An 18,044-nucleotide genomic window follows, 5' to 3' on the forward strand; every position below is an offset into this window, starting at 1 on the left:
GACTTTTTCAAATGATAAATGTAAACTGAAAGGTGCAAACCCACACTGGAAGCCGACTGAAACTAAACTGAAGTGAAAATGATGAATCAAAATCAGCATGTTGTATCCACTGTGTCGTATATTTTCTGTTGATACATAAAACGTACGCTGTGCCAGTTTATGTTATGATGTACCGCTCTCATTCCTCTCGTCTGTCCATCACTTTTTCTTAAGAGCAGCGCATCAAGCCTGGGTGGTGTAGTGGGCGCACGTCACTTTTTGCAGGGCATTGTGGGATGTTTTGCACTATATGAGCTATATTAATACTCTGTGCACTGAGTAGCCAAGATCATCGGCAGCTTCTACAGCTGCACTGTGGAGAGCACACTGACTAGCTGCATCACTGCACGGTACAGCAGCACTGGTGCTATGGATCGCAAACGCCTGCAGTGAGTGATAACAGCTGCGGAGAAGATCGTTAGGACTCTGCTGCCCTCTCTGCAGAGCATCTACCATCGCAGAGTCCAGAGGAGAGCTGCCTCCATCCTCAAAGATCCCACACACCCTCAACACAGACTGTTCACCAAAAGGTCGAAAGTCACCATTATTCAGGAGCCAAAGGTTAAATTGAGAGCATGTTTTACTTTTTATCAACTTTGGTGATGCTAATATTCAGTACACACCTTTAAGATGCTTTTAAAGTGTTTGCTACATATAATTCACAGGGGTGTATACAGAGGGGGGTCGTGGGGTGGCACCAACCACTTCTGAAATGTGACTGATGATTAAACTCTTGACGTATATACATACATCACAGATATTATGGAATGCTTTATTCACATTACATTAAAGCTCACTACATTGGATTTTTTTGAAAAACTTATCCTGATTTGAATATTTGATTTGATTTGAATGAGTGGGGAAACCCTTGTAGGCAAGCACAGCAGTAAGATGTTTCTTGTAGTTTGTTACCAGCTTTACACATATCTCATTGTCATGATGAAAGACTCATCCACAGCTCATCTTCAGTGTTCTCCATGAGGGGAGAAGATCCTCATCCAAGATTTTTTGGTACATGGTCCCATTCATTACCAATAGTGTTCTTTGCAACTGTGCTCCCAGCTGCCATCAGATCTTTAACAAGCTCCTCTGGCTGGGTAGTCACTCAATGACATGCAAATAGACTTCTATCAAATACTATCAAATGATTTTATTCCCCCCTGTATATAGAGTGGCTGTGCCTCAGGATGTAGAGAAGGTTAGTGGGTTGACCCTTGGTTCCTCTGAACCTGAACTGTGTATCGGTGTGTGTGAGACAGTTAGACGAGGTGAACATTGAATGAAAAAGCTGTGGTTAGAATGAGGCTTATAGTAAAAAGTGCTTCAGAGCAGAATATTTCTGTTCTAATTCACTACAATGAGCGGTTGTTAAAGCAGTAGGTGTTAAAATACCTGATGTTAGTTTGAACACGAAGCAGCCAAAGTGATAGCATGATGGTTTATATAAGAACAGTTTTATGTTTTATCTAAGTGTCCTCACACACCCATCTATTGCTGTCTCCTTCTGCCCTCGCTCTCTGCTGTTGACCTCCTTCTTTTCTCCTTTCATTAAACAAATTGCTGTATTCTACCAACTGCAGAGGGTCATGTTCGTGTCAGGATATAATTTTTAAGAAAAAATCATTCTCGTAAGTTTATTTCCGTGCTACTTTGATGGTCCATCAGTTGCTATATGGCACGTGAGTAACGTGATCCAGTTTGTGCCACCACATTTAAACAAAAAAAACGATGGAAACGCCCCTGGCAGGCAGACTTTTTTTTTTTTTGCCTCGTCCCACCTTGCAGCTTTTCCTGGAAAAGGTAATCTTCCATAGACATAGACGATCTTCGGCACAAAGTAGGCGTTCAGTTTCTCCCTCCCTCCGTGGGTCAGCGTGGGCGGCCCCGTGTGGCAGGAGCAGAGCGAAACACGACACCCCGCCAAAGGAAGGGGGGCAGAGAGAGAGCACGAAGTGTCTGAGTGAGTGGAAAAAGTCTGAGGGAAGGAGAAAGAACAGGAGTCGGTACTTTTGTTCGCCTCTGAAGCACCGCTGTTGGACTGTTGCTGAGGATGAGGAGGGTGATGATGATGGTGAGGAGGAGGAATCGACCATGCGACATGGCTGCAACAAACGGGATGAACATTTAGACTCGTCACATTCCGTTGCTCCAGCTCTGAGCAGCACGGCTCCTCCAAACTTTGACCTGCGCCATTCAGACCCTGGCGGCTGGATTTCCCCCCCTCCTGAGACTCGGGGCAACTTTTCCGCACCAAAACCCCCGCAAGTGAACGAAAATACTCCGGCGCAAAAGTTTCTGGGCAGGCGTAGATGTGTCGCGTTATACCGCTAAACTCCATGCGAAGTTTGCGGCTGGTTTTCAAGTTGAAAGCGGAGCCCGTAATCGGCGCAGGCTCCTTCTAACAAGCCGCCTGTGAGAACAACACCGGAGGAAGGAGTGGGGGTGTCGCTGCTAACTTCGCTAGCTAACTTTGCTAAGGGCTAGCCAACAAACACTCAAAAGTTGACGGGGAAAGTGAGCGAAGCGGCTGCGGCTCACCGAAGACGACCACAAAGATGAAAACCCCGGCGGACACGGGTGAGTGAGCACCCAAACACACTTAATAATAGTAATAAAAAACTTTTATCACCCGCTACTGTTCTTCAAATGAAAACAACAGGGCTTAGCCTCGGCGGCTAAGGCTGGTTAGCACGCTAACAAACTCTCCGCTCCAGGGAAAGTGTGACAAAATTATGGCGCTAGAGAGAATCCATCCGAGCCTCTTGTTATTGTTTTTAATAACCCCAGAAAGACTCTCACTCATGACCGTTATGTTTACACGTCTAAGAGGATCGAACCATCCCCAAATGAGCTATTTGAAAACTTAAAACATTTAAGGTAAAATGAAGATGAGAGATTTACAGTAAGAGTTAGCCTAATTTTCCGGATCAGTGGTGAGGAGTCGGGGTCAGCGCCGAGGTTCACCGTAACAAGAGCTCTGCATTTGGTTTATTGTTGATGCCACAATAAGATAACCTTTATTAGTCCCACACGTGGGAAATTTGTTAATGCACCCAGTTTCAAATTTAATGAGTTAGTTTGACTACACGGGTCATTAACACTGCATGCATTGGCACTGATAGCGATGCAGCCACAGTTTTCATGCAGCACCTAGTCTGGAAGAGGTTCCCAACGGTAATTATAAGTTTGTTTATCTGCATTGTTGTGGAGGAAAGACACCACCTCGTTGTGGTTGGTGGGCCACATGCAGCCCAGTTTGATCTCCGGGTCCAGACCAGTAATACCGCATAGTAACCTATATTTTAAAGAAACACCCCTTCAGATTTTTCTCTTTTTATGTGTAAGAAATGGACATCTTGACCTTCACCACAGTCGAGGTTTCAGAGGGAAAAAAGAGAGACCCCTTGCTACACAACTAAAATTAACAGAACATATTTCTGATCAATTTTCTGGGTTATCTATAACAAAGGAAAAACATCACATCACAATGGAAACAGAAAACAAATCGCACGTAGTTCGAATTAAGTAACAATGTCGAGATATATATGATTCAAACAGTTGGTCTACATTTAGAAATACTTTCTACACACTTTCACTCCTGTGTGGTTAGTGTGGGCATGACCACACAAAGAATAACAGTGAATTTTCACACTCTACAGTGGGCCAAATTGAGCCCTTTTGCTGGGCCACATGTTATGACCCATCTTGCTCCGACAGAGCAGTGCTGAGAAAATAAAGCAACTTTGAATTGAAATGTGTTTGACGCCACTGAAATTGAGATGGGGAATTTCTGTGTAGAGCCATTTAAAATCCAAAGCTTACCGAGCTTTGACCAAACTTTAACGTCAAGGAAGTGATGAAATGCAAACTACTAACCAGGTGTTTTGATTGTTTTAAGCCGAAGCCAGCCCACATTTCTACTTATCACTACATCAAAGCTTGAAGAGGAATGTGAAGAGTGACTACATAATTGGATTGGGAACTTAACTAAGGGTGCAAATGATAAGGGTGACCAGATCCAGACACCGTAAATGTGGGGCAGAGAGAATGTGTGTGAGGGTGATCTGATAAGTCTAAGTAAAGAAACAACACAAAAAACATTGCTGGTAACAGGTTTGGCATTAAGAAATGTCTCTTCAAATTTCTCATCACAAAACAAAACTGAAATGAATAGGTCAGCCTGCAGATCAGGAAGTTGCTTCCAGTGACCAATCTAGCGTCGTCAGTTAGGATTGGGCCGATATATTGGATTGTTGCATATCTAGACCACGCAACTCTTTCAGCCACACATTTCAGTCTAGTTTTAGTCTTTATTTGTTAGGGATCCTTCACAAAACGTCAATCTCATAAGAGATAAGATCGCTTATACCAGCGAATTCCCCAGGTGCACATGATATTACGTAAACTAAAATATCAATGCTGTGTGGGACATTGTTTTAATGTGTGGGATTGAGAGGACATTATTTTTTTACTTATTTTTAAAGTGGGACACCTGGTCACCCTACATAGGAATGAGGTGATTGTTAGCTGAGATATTTTAACTGTCCTGGTTAGTGCTGCATATTTTTGTGTCATTGTTTAGTTTAATGTGCTCTGTGTTTCCTGCAGGGCACTTTGAAAGTAAACCTGTCTGACCCTCTGACACGTGAGAATTTGATCCGGTGCGGTTAACACCTTTGCTGGGACTTTAAATGGAGTTTAACCCAGAAATCTCAGGCCCTGCTATTTGAAATTCCTTTCATTTTTCTTCGACATGTTTAGTTTCAGCGAGATTATTATGATTTTCCATTCACAGGTTATGATTTTCTTCCATTGTGCATTTAGGTGCTCTTAAACTCAGTTTAGTCAAAAGTGCTTTGTGGTAATCGAGGGCAGGCGTGGATCCAGCTCCCATAATAGATGTTTGAGTGGGGAATGCCTCACCACAACACAACATCATAATTAGAAATACGACTTTCAGATCTCTTTGTTCCCCCAGATAACTCTTGGATCACAGAGTTATGAATAACGTGAACATTTTTTCCCAGTGGGTGCTCTTTAGCTATATGGATCTGAACATCGTGCTGAAATAAGTTTATGTAATCACAATGAGCAGCCAGTCCACTGCACAAAATGCTCAACAGGTGCAAGAAATGTATTTTTTGGTGCTGAAATTAAAAGTCTTAAACAGTGACCACTTTATTTTTAGAGCAGCATATGTGGCCTATTTCAGATGTCTGAACATTGTAGCCCTCTCTAAAGACTTTAATTATCCAGAGGATCAGATTGCCGAAGCTACATTGCATTTCCTTTTATTTCAAAAGAAGTGGACCAACGACTGTTTGAACCATTCAGCAAAAAGATAGCTACCTTTGTCTGTTTTCTGAATGATTTATTAATTTGGCTCTGCTGATAAGATTGCAAACAGCTTAAAGGAGTTCACACTGGTTGTTGGACTTGTTTTTAAGTTGTTCCTGCTCTTCGGCATTTATGGTCTGATTCATGCTGACTTCCTTTAGTTTCTAGGGATTGGAGTAAAGCTGGGGAATCATGGGTTTAAATGACACTGTCTGTAGCGTTTGCATTGTTATATGATGTAGGTCATTTTAGTCTAAAGGCCTCTTTTTTGTGAGGGAAGAGGGTGTAGTACAATGGGTTTAAGTACCAGAGCACACCTATACAGTTGTTTCCTGTCTGAAGAACCTAGACATACCTGTAAATAAAGTCTATGAGCTTCAGTTTGTATGCGTTCTCCCCGTTGCTGTGTGTCAGCCTTTAGGGTTATCATGACTTTTATCACAGAAAGCCTGAACTTTGTTGTCTATTTTTTTTTTTTACTTAAAAATTACATTCTTGGTATTGGAAATAGTTTTTACCTGCATGAAACAAAACAATAAGAACACTTTGTCTACAAAGCACTTGTTATATATAAAAACCAATCTTCAGGACTTTACAGGACTTTAAAAACAGCAGAGCATTTTTTAGCCCATCCTTTTTTCCCTCAAGTCTAGAAACTCTTGTTTCATGTCTGTCATGATGTTTTCCATTGAAGTCATGGAAAAGTGATTTTGATTTTTTTAATCGTTCACTTCTCAGTGCTCTACCTACATTCTTCCTCCCTTGTATTTACGCGTACAGCCCTTTTCCATTAGTGCCTACTTTGATCGGCTTGGTCCAACTCTACTAATTTTCCAGTACGATCGAGTACCACCCAACATACGTGGGGTCATTATAGCATGCGTCCAGAAGTCCCATAGCGCCATTTGTATGTGACATGAACAAAACAACAATGGAGGACATTGAGGCAATGGTATACCTTTTGCTTGGTCTAAGGCATTTTGTCAGACTCGGCGACGACAGTGTTGCTTGTTTGTAATCCTTTTCGCTCATTGCTGGGTTTCAGAAATGGCGGTTTTGAATTTTGTGGTGGAGATTCTCTCATGACTAGTCTGTTGACGTCACGTTTTCGGATCACCTCAGATGCGAGTAAGAACTAGTGGAAAAGGATGTTTTAATATTATCTAATAAATCTCCAAGTTCTTGAGAAATTGTCTCAAATTCACTGAGTCATTTAAAGGTGCTGGTAACTTTCAGGGTAGAACGTTTTCTTGATGTGTTAGTTAGCTGGTGTGCTTAATAAGTCAAAGCGCTTTAAATGTCAGTATGACAGCTTTGCCTTTTGAATTTTGCTTTATTGGTTTTCTTGCATGAAATATGATTCACTGATGATTGAATTTTAACCAGATCACTATTATTTCTTCATCTTGAGTGGGGAGTAAGCGGTACAGCATCATTCTAGCACACTTCTGTACCAATGAAGGAGCCCCATGCCAATATTAAAGGCCCCAGATGGGAGCCATGATCTATATATAAATGTATACATGGGCCAACCTCCACTCTCTTCCTATCAGGAAGTCTGAAGTCTGGCCCCACCAGCACCAGCTCCAATTTTCCGCTTGTGTTACTCGTTATATCAACAACACGCCACATTTGAGACGTCACAGCTGTAGACAGCGAGGACCAGCAGGCCAGCACGCTTTGTTGCACACTCTTATGTGTATATGTGTAGTGAAAGGAGCCATACATGAGCAATTAGCTGGTGTTAAGTCTGGTAAGGGCAGGGCTTCTGTTTATGACTGAGTGTATTTGTGTTTGTGTGTGTGTGTTAATGTGTGTGTATATGTGCCCACATGTCTGTCACTCTGCGGCCGTACCTGACATTAATGTGGTCACAACAAAGTGAGTGTTTGACTTTTACCAGCGTGTCCAAATTGCCCTTGAGGAAGACCATTTGGTTGTGGGCAGTTGACTCAGCTCGTTGTAATTACAGGAAGAACGACTTAGACATTTTTTATGCAGATTGAAATAGCTCTAATAACACTGGTTAGACCGGAGCTAATGAACCACAGGCTCATTTTGCTTTAAAAAAAATGATGCCGTTAGTTTCCTTTGGGAAGGACTCTGTCGTGTTACTGTCTCACCATTATACTGAATTATACTGTTGGCACCAGCACAATTACTGGCAGCACAATTGCACTACAAGTTGAGGCTCAGTTGTTTGTCTCGGGGAAAGTTTGAAAAGAGGAGCTGGCTGCTGATGTATAGCGACGCCGTGGTGCACTTTGAGTCTTAAGACGCCCTGTCTCTGCGGGATTTGTCAGAGGCCGCGCTAGACATTGTATGTCATTTTGACAGACAGGGTCATAAACTTGAATGCTTCTATGGTGAAACGTTTGCAAGAGCATATAGTAAAAAATCCAAATACTTTTTTACCTTTTAAAAAACAACTGAGTCTGTAGCTCTGAGATTCACTCTGTTGACCTGTCAAAGACTCATGTTACTGCTTAACTGTAAGAAATCAGACCATCTATGATGTGTTCTTAGCATTTGAATGATTTAATGTTGTGGTAGAGGCACCATTGGTGCTTTAATTAACTAAATTACAGCCAACTTTCAGACGTCTTTGTCACCGTTTTTAAGAAAGGAAAAAAAATCTCAGTGAATGAGATTTCTGTCACTTACTCCTCGTCCACTGCAGTGTGCTTCAGCTGAAAGAAGTAAGGCACATGGTTTTACGTGGGTGAACCTGTGGAAGGATTTTTAACAGTTGCCTACAGTTGCATTAGTCCTTGGATCACCAAGCGTCTCTCACTTATGGCAGCGTGTGAAGGAAGTGTCAGCTGGCTCTTTGCTTCAGCTCTCTGTCCATCTCCCCTATGTTTCCTGTGCAAGCTTCCCAAGGATCACAAGGCCACAGCAAACTGGGGCCTTTTTGTTTTTTTGCCCCTCTTAGAATAAACACACAGTGACATGGGCTTTACAATCATTTTAATATTAGAGTTCAATTAATTTCACTGTTAAATAATTGCAAGTGATTTCTGCCTGACTTGCTCTTGTGTGACTGATATCGGGCAATAAACTGGATGCCAGTCTCTCCTGTGGATACTAAATAAAAGCAGTGTTTGGAGAGAAATGGCATTACAAAAAAAAACCCCAAAACATAAATACTGGTGTGACAGGATGTACCTTTCTCTCATTTTCCTCCCATTATGTGGTTGCTGTGAGTGATCGGGTCGCCCCTTGAGTCGACCTGATCACATTCCTGATTACTGCTGAGCCAAGCCTGGGCAAGCAGACCCTGGAAAAACCACAGCAGAGTGACGTCAACATTTCTCTGGTGTGCTGTCAAGAGGCAGCTCAGGTCAGCTTTGCTGTGATCATCTCTCGATGTTACGGCGGGCCTCTTTTCCTGGAGGTGTGTATGTACAGTGGCTTTAGTGACCCATACAAAGCGTAGATAATAGACAACAGGTTGCTCGAGCTGGGACATGCTGGCCAAACAAACACAGAACGCTCAAACACAGGAAAACCTGACAGTCTGAGAGATGAGCGTTGACAGACATCCATGCCTGAAATAAATTTTTATTGTCCTATTACCTCAGGTTGTGTTTAACTATGCCATTGCTGTACTTTCTGCTGTTTCTGTCTTTGCTTTAGTGGATTTTTTTCCTCTTGTCTCCATGGTTGCACTGTTTGTTTTCCTGTCCTATATTTTACAAATCAAGCAGCTCATTTAAGCATTTTAAGTTTAAACTGCAAATGCATTCGAGCCTTAAACTTGTCTTTGGACTTATCTTGCCTTAATGATGGTAATGTTACCTGTCACTTATCTGTGGACCTGCTCTTTTTCCTTGATAGTTAAAGTAGAGTTACATTTTTAGCTAGTATCCCTCCAAGTGCACATCTTTGAAGCTTGTCTCTGTATGAGAGCGAGAATTTCTGATACAGCAGAGAGCCTCACAGAAAAAGCATGCCAGGTGTCATCCAGGTCAGGTGTCAGTCCACCCCTGCAGCACTGCTGGTGCAAACTTTGGTCAGAACGTTATGAGATCTCTGTAATTGTGAGAATTTACTTCATCGTAAATGCAGGGTTCGATTAAATTTTGTGCAGTAGCTGCAATCCCAAAACGAAATTCCAGCCCTGAGTGGTGAATAAATTGTGGCTGTATCGATCATTTTTTTGATTACGGATGTATACATGAGAGAAAACAGACAAAACAACATCAATCAATATATTGGTCTGCATATTCTTATAGATTTTTTTTTTTTTTGTATCTCAGCAACCAGGCTTAAAGTTTTAGGAGGTTTTTAATTGCTTTGCCTAAGGGCTCGGTGATGGTTGTTGTGGAACAGCTTTATCGTCTAAAAGCCTTATCTATTCTCTTGTACTGTGAAGCCATTTAGGAATCAACAATTTGTAATGTTGCGCTATAAAGGTGACTTTTTTTAAAATAAACACTGATAATTTTCATTCTTTTTTAAACTTCATGTGGACCTCCTTTGATTCCTCCTCCTGCAGGTAATGATCTCCCACAGTTCCCATGCGATTTCTAACAGCACCTGTAGTTCAGTGCTTGAACTTGTAAAGTGCAGCTGTGGGCTGTACATGCTGGCAGGAAAGCTATAACAATCAACCAAACACATTTCCTGTGGAGATGAATAAATTATTGTTGCACCTCCGGGGCTGTTCTGTATTATGTTTTATTGAGGCTACTGACGGAGAAGAAATTGTTCTCTTCTCTTCAGTGATACATTTCTTCCTCAATGTGTGCGGTTTTTTGTTTGTTTGTTTTTTTGTTTTGTTTTTTAACCTTTTTAAACTGGTGTGATTTGAAAGACCCTTCTGTTCTGTGATGGAGAGGCTGATGCTACTATCTGACATATATGTTGAAATTTTATTTGGCTGACTTGTTTTTAGCTTGTCAGATGCTGTTGTTATATTAAAAATATCTTGAGGTGACGCCACAGCATGTTCAGTGGTTGCAGGGAATTGTAAAATGGAGCCCTCCACCAATTATTTTTCTTGACAGTTTTAAGCTTCATGTGAAATTGTAACCTTAGAAAAACACTGAAGTGTTGTCCAATTAATATTAATATCAGAATTTCAGTCAGTGATTGCCACAGACTAGCTTTAATTGGTATATTAACTTAACACCCACCACATCACCCGCTGGTTTTGAACTCTACATTATAAATCCTCAGTGTTCGAATTTTGGCTCCAGATATATATTTTTAAGTCAGAAAGAATAATATGTTGAAGAAAGGGTTGAGTTATGAGCTATCAACTATCCATCCAGACCAAAACTCTTTTGTAGAAGGTTGTAAACATGCTTGAATAGTGAAAAGTTCAACATTTCAAAATGTGGATCTGTGGGGATTGATTCACGTTGGGAGTCGACCTCCAGTAGCCACTGGATGAACTGATGTTTTTTGACTTTTTTTTTTTTTTTTTTTTTTTTTCCCCCCCCTTCACTGGGAAAGAGATGATGTCACTGTTGTGGAAATCTTTGATATCGTTTAACTATTCTCAAGATATTGTAGTCCTGCCGTCGGTCAGAGGGACTCTAACTCCACCTAACAGACCATCATGTGGCGGCAGTGCTAGGTCTTCTCTGGAGATCCGCTGCAACCTAGAAAGTCTATCTAACCAGAACCTGGCTCATCTGTTACTACACAAAGCTCATCAAGGCTTCAGAGCAGATGCCTGCTGTTCAATATAGTGGAGTTGAGACCATCCACAAAGTGAGGAACTGACTGAGGAGAAAAAAAAAAAGCATGGCTACACCTTTTGCTTTCATGTGTCTCCTGCTTCCACCAAAAACAGTCTCATTCAGTGAGTTATGGAGCTTTCATCACTAACCTGATTTAGACATGGTGCATGAGTCTCCTGATTTATCAGTGCACATTTGTACAGATAGTATCACATGTTGCTCAAAAGAATGCGCTCATCTCTCAGTCAGCCTCAGTAACCGTAAGCATTTATGATCGAGTGAGTTTGTGTTGCCTCCTTGACAGCTGACCCCCAGTGGGGCAGATGAAAAGACGAAGCAGGTCAAGTGGAACCAACGATTCACTTCACCGAGCAGATAAGAAAGAGTTTTGTAGCAGGACAGCTATCGCTGGAGCACCTGACAGGATACAAGCTTTCCGGCTTCACTCATGTTCTCACACACGCCCGTGAATCTCTTTTGCATAAACTTGAAAACATGCATATAATTCTTTTGGCATTTTATATAGTTTGATTTTGTTTCGGTGTGTGGGTCATTATTCCATAATTAGGCTTCTCATATTTAACGTTTAAATTTCCACAGTTCAGTAATTTAATTTTTTTTAATGTTTCTACGCCAACTATTTTAAACCAATGTGAATCAGCTGTGCCATTGCTAAAATAGGTCATTTTAGAAGCTAATCAGTATTTGCAACTAGTTACCAAATGAAAAGCTGATATCTTTTATATATTTATAGCAGTGATATGACTATTTATCTATATAAGTGCAGACAAATCATTTTCCCTTGAAGCTTTTTTGGAGACTGAGAAAGACAGAAGGTGAGGAGGTAGGGATGTGTTTTGTCAGTGGCTGTTTTGGCTGGAGTCATTTCGACTTAAAGAGGTGTGGAGAGTCATGCCGTGTGTTATGGCTATCATCTGTGGTTCGTGGAGAATGAGAGGAATGGGAGGCTTCCCTGGCTGGTTTGGTGTCATTTATGGCCAGAGGGATAGAGGTAGGTCTGCTTTCTGCACACTGCACAAAGGGGACAGACTAGGTGTGGTCCTGTATAGCTCTGTATAATACTGCCAGCATTACCGGTGCCAGTAAAATAGTTACAACCAAGTTGGTGTTGGAGCAAAAATGTCCACCAGATGCCATCTGTTTTTTAGGGAGTCTGTTTTAACAAAGAAGCATGGTTAGAGGTAGCTTGGCAGGTTATGTTCAAGCAATTAGAGTGACCTACAGTGGGTGGCAACATCTATTATTTTACAATAAAGTGGGAGCATTGACATGTATTAAATCCAGCAGTGGCATTCACTGGAAAGGAGCTGTGGTGCCAGCGGAAAGTCTAGAGTAAGGAAAAAAAGAGAAAAGAATCAGTGCTAATTTATAAAGCAGTTGTCAAATGATGTAAAGCAAATGAGACACTTTTTCAGACCACCTTAAGAGCCACCGAGGGAAAAACTCTGCAACAGGTTGCAGTGAGGAAAGAGCTCCATCTGGTTTTGTGGTGTTTGGACTTTGGGTTGATGCAGGCCAGACTTTTCCTGCCCCCTGCCCCTGCTGGTATAGCACCTGATTTTTTTTTTCTCCTTATCCCACACTGCCTGATTTACAGTGTGACCTATACAGCTTCAGTACTAATCTTATTCATATTCTCACAAATATAAACCCTGGTACTTTTCCCAGTGCTAATCCTACAAACCGGGCTTGTTGGATATGTTTATTAAAAACACCTCCAAAACTCCCGAGTTCTTGTGTGGTGCTTTGCTGAGGTCATTACAGAGGAGCCAGACATTGATTCAAACAGCTGTGCATGGCTCTAACCTCAGAGGTTTGGCACACCCACAAATCAACTATTCAAGACCTCAAGAAAGGGACACTTCTTACTCACACCGCTCAGCAAATGTGGTCTCTTTAAGTTTCTGACCACCCCTGAATGCATCACTAGTATGTTTGCATTCACAGGTTTTTTTGCAGACATTTGAAGAAATTTAGAAAACTGAGCAAAAATGGTAGAATTTGCAAGAAAGACAGCCTTCTACATGCAGCTCTGTTTCTCTGTTTTAAAGTGCATTTTATAGTATTAGCAGCACATTGCACAGTCTTGTGTTAAGAGCTGAGACTCTTTGTCATAGCTGTGTTCAGACCATTAAACTTTTGTGTGTAGACACCCCCGAAGCCCCATTTTAAGCCAAGAAGTACCCTGATCATGCTGAAGGATTATTAGGGATGCTTTGTCTGATGATCTTAAAAATATGTTGTCTTTTCCAGCTTTTTACAACAAGTGTAAAGAAAAATACATAAAAGTAACAGAGTCAGCATCACAAAATTGTTGATTTGAGATGCACGTGCACCTTCTACAAGAGTGCATGTGCATGGCAAAAAGACAGTGTGGCTGTAGTCTTTATAGTAAACACAGAAATCATTACTTGTAAAAGAGTCACTGTGTTCAGATTAATTAAAGCCCAAGCTAAGAAGCATCTGAGCTGGCTCTTGGCTGTGTCTGAAGGACATATTTCTTACGCATGAATGGAACTGTTTCCTCCAGCTGGTCTTTAATGATTTCTTAGCAGCACGTAATGAAAAGGATCGTCTTTACTCACGACAAAGGCAGCAGCGCGTTAGCTGTATGTTGGCTTAGTAGGTATACGAATACTTCTCATCACATTCAGTGTGTTTGTGATAAATACATGCAAAGACAGGCAGCCATCCTTATCCTTATCCCCTACTGTGCATTTTGCAGGTTTTTCTTTTTAATTATTATCATTAAATGTGCAATGAGGTGCCCAACAGTTAGTCCGGGCTTATCCACATTTAAAGTAAACACAGGTTTATGCAGCAATTATCTGCTGTCACGAACCTTGGATTTATTCAGAAACAAGCAGTTATTTTAGATTTCAGTGGCTTTTAGTTGCTTTATTTCTAAGATGTTGTTTACCCCTTTATGTGCAATTTCTATTTATAGTATTTGTCTTTTGTGGTGACAGTCTAGTATAAAACCAATAGTATAAACTAGTATAAAAGCAGCATGGTAAGTTATGGTTTAAAGACAGTGGCTTTTGATTTTACCAGTTTATTGCAGTCGTTGCAGTGTCGCTGTGTGATGAAACAACGGAAAGGAGAGTGGTGTAACATTTTGGCAGCATAAAGTTAAGGTTGTGTCTGACTCCTTCAGACTCTAGAAATCTTTTGGTGAGTGGAGAAAAAAGTGAGCCCGAAAACAAAAGGGAGCGCGAGCAGAGCACAGTCTTACTTTTCCGATGTGTTTGCTTTAGTTATCGGTCTGTTGGGAATCCTGTGGCTTTCTCTCTCTCGCCTGGCTGTCGCTACTTGTCCTGGGAGTCTGTATGTGGAGCATTGATGTTTGATGTGACACTGTGTGAGCTAAAACATATGATGTTTGTGTTGCCTAAAGGCTAATAGCCTGAAAACTTTGTTCGTACTGCACATCACACACGCCCACACAGTGGAGATATACACGCACGCTCTGTCTCTCCCCCTCACCTACATTAAGACGATAACAAAAGTTCACCGAACCTCTATAACAAACATACCTACAGTTTTCTCCATCCCTGCCTCAAATGTGCACAATGTCGGGCTAAAAGGCATTGTGCACACATCTCACCCCTGGCCAGATCAAACCACGGAGAGGTCGATGAAGAGGAGAAGATGTAGGATGAATGATCTGAAGAAGGAGGGGCGAGTTTACTGGCTGCATTATACATGTAACAGAAAGTTTGGCTGAGCAGCCTGATGTAACACTAGCATTCATGCTTGAAGCTTGTTTGTATTTTTATCCGGAATCTGCTGGGATCAAGCACAACAGAGGGCACCTTCTTTTAATCACCCTTTAAAGCCGCATTTAATCACGGTTTTCCTTGCTAACAATGAGTCTTTGGGGCTGACTGTGCACAACAGCAGGATCAGAACAACGTGCATGTGCGCAAATGTTTTTTCCTTTTCCTCTGGCTAAACTCCCAATAGTTTCTCTATGCCTCTAAAACCTTATTACTGTTAAAAGGCTTTCAAGCATTAACTTGTCTTTGGTTGTTTTCACACCTAGTTTGTTAATTAAGTTCATTTATTCTGGTCCAAAGCAGTCACTGAGTTTGTGAACTTGTAGCTTTTTCTGTGATTTTGCTTCTTTTTACACAGAACCAATTCCAAGCAAACTCCCAAGTAAACCAAAATACGTCACTACAAACCAAGTGGCACATTCAGCCTCCTTATTGGTCAGATTTGTGTGGGACAGGAGCAACAAAACTAAATAAAGGAAGAACATGCTGAGTGTCAGACTGAGGCTGGATCGCTCTGGACTTTGCTTGGAACTGGACCGAGACCAACTCCTCAAACGGGCTCGGTGCAGTTGTATTAGTCTGCACTTGTGCGATTACCATGTTCACATCTGCACAAGCGAAATGGAGCAGGGGGGAAATGAGTTTGATTTAAACAGACTAAACAGAGGTGTGAAAACAGCCTCACGTTGAGGTTGAATACATTTTAAAAGGTTTAATTATGTCTCTGAGAATTTCCAGCACACAGTGTTGCTGTTTTCCCTTCATACATGTAGATCACACAAAGCCAAGCATTAAAGTTTGAATAAGCCTGTTCAGCCTTTTTAATTTTTAGGGAGAAGGGGCGTGTATTGTGGTATCAGTGAGCTGATTAAACGGCCTTTAGAGAAAGAGGTCATGGGGACACCAGTTATCTGCCCTTATCTCCCAATCTCCAGCCATCTTCTTCAGCTTCTCCTCAGGGGACACTGAGGTGTTCAAAAGTCACGCAAGACACGTAATCTCTTCATCGTGTCCTCGTGCATCTGGATCTCCTGAGTTGTACATGCCTGAAACACCTCACTGAGGAGGCACCCAGAAGGCATCATAGCGAGCTGCATGAACCACCTCGACCGGCTCAGTTTGATGTTAAGGAGTAGCGGCTCTACTCTGAGCCCCTCCCGAATGTCTGAGTTCCTCACCCTGTCTCTGAAGATAAGGGTGTCTGGACTCATTTCCGCCCCTTGTATCCACCATCTCATTCTTTGTCACTTTCCACTGTTCTTGGTCATAAATGAGGGCAGAACTGCAAATCAAGAAAATCAAGTTCTTCAGCTTCACCACAACGGATCAGTGCAACATCTGCATTTATGCACATTAATGGATATTTAAAATTTTATTCATGTCTGTCCATTCTGCACCCCCCCCCCCCAATCAACAAGACCCTGAGATATTTGAAGACGTTCACTTTGGGCAGCAATTTCTTTCCAACCTGAAAAGGGCAATGTTAACATTTTCCAGATGGGAAAAATGGCCCTGGAATTGGTCCTAATTCTCATCCCAGCCACTACACATCAAAAAATCTTAAATATCCTCCGCCACCAAGGTTTTGGTTTAGATTGGGTTCTGTTTATTCTGTACACTAGTGAGCTACCAATAGACTGGTGGAAACCCACAAGAAGAAGGCCTTATGGAAATAGGGCCTTCTTATTGGATGTGATTATTGGCTTGAGAATGACTGTTACTCTTGGCAGTCTAACCCATTATCTGGCAATGATAATGTAGCAGAGTGCCCTGTGTGGGGGAAGTGTTTCAAATTTAGGACAAAGTGCTATGATTTGGGACAAAATTCATATTTTTTGGAATAATTTTCCTAAACTTAACCAAATATTTTGACTTTTTTACCACACGGTTCATTTTGAACTGAAACATTTGTTTACTTGGAAAACTTGTTTTTGTTTGGTTTATTTTCTTTTGTCCCTTTTGATTTATATTTTCATTTCAAGTTTGGTTTTAAATTTAGGGTTTTACCTGCATTTATAATTGTTGGCTTCCACCACAGAGGTTTTGGCCTCCCATCAGAGGAAAATCACCAGGACTCCACAAAAATCCACCAAAGGTGGTTTAATTTACTTGAACATCATATACACTATCATTTATCAAATGGCCATAAATAACAGGAAAATGAACAAACTTCTGTTATGTAAGATGACACAGACCAGCCCAGTCGAGCTTACATGTGTGATCACCCTCAAAGGCCCATTGTAAGCCAGTAGAAACTGAAATTTCTTGCAAGAGGTATTTAAGAAGTCTTAAATTGAACTTATCTGTAGACACCCTGATAACAGATTTTATTTAACTTTTTCCTATCAGTAGATTATCTTCAGAGCCATTGTGGTTATTAATGTTAAGTATATAAAAGCATGAGTGATTTCAGACATCGTCTTGGCCTCTGTTCAGTTAACAGGTTTGTGCATTTTGAGCTGCCAAAACTTTAAAGGTGAACACAGGGTTGGACTTGTCCCGTTCTCTGTTTCAAAGGTAGACGTTAAATTTTATTGGTGATAAGAAAGGCTCCATTTGATCGGGCCAGTGCCATCGTTAAGGTCATAAACTTTTATAAAGTTTGTTCTTTTTGAGCTTTATCACCAGCAGCACACAAACTCGGTAACCTAAAGCGCAGTTATTTAAAGATCTTGGCAGTCTAAAAGGTTTGTGTATGTTTCCTCAGACAATATAACCAATGAGCCATAATGAAAAGAATGATCTAAGTGAGAAAGAATGCTGACTCATTAACTATCAAATAACAGTATCATTTTTGCATGTAAAATTTATTAGGTTGAAAGTGCTGTCCTTGTTCTTCTGGTAACTCATGTGACCCATTCAGTGTCCCTGAAGGTTGCTCGAAACCCCCGGGGCCACAGGCAGTGATGAATGAGACGGTTTCTGTTTTATTGAGACGTAAAAGTCAGTTAGTCCCTCAGACAGACACTCAGTCATCCCGCCCACTCACAGCATGCACACTTTATTAGGGGGCCTGGACCCCCCACATGCCATGAAAATGGGTGATATCTGGCTTGCATTAACATACGCACACACAGACACACTCTTCTAATTTTCTCACTAAAGCTCGTGAGCATGGCGTGCTCATTTGGGCTGCCATCTCCCTGCGGTGACGCCGTCGTGCCTCTGTCTTTTA

The 18,044-nt window shown here is 41.4% G+C and overlaps 1 protein-coding gene across 1 annotated transcript in view; it reads left to right on the forward strand.

Annotated features, from left to right (window-relative positions):
* The first annotated feature begins 1,066 nt into the window (after positions 1 to 1,066).
* Positions 1,067 to 18,044, forward strand: part of erf (Ets2 repressor factor) — a 45,650-nt gene continuing 28,672 nt past the window's right edge. Inside the window, exon 1 of the mRNA XM_026155570.1 lies at positions 1,067 to 2,616. Within this exon, the coding sequence (XP_026011355.1) occupies positions 2,595 to 2,616 (22 nt within the window). The 5' untranslated portion in view covers positions 1,067 to 2,594. The remainder of the gene's footprint in view (positions 2,617 to 18,044) is intronic.

The sequence above is a fragment of the Astatotilapia calliptera genome, chromosome 22, assembly GCF_900246225.1.
Source record: "Astatotilapia calliptera chromosome 22, fAstCal1.2, whole genome shotgun sequence".
Taxonomy (NCBI): domain Eukaryota; kingdom Metazoa; phylum Chordata; class Actinopteri; order Cichliformes; family Cichlidae; genus Astatotilapia; species Astatotilapia calliptera.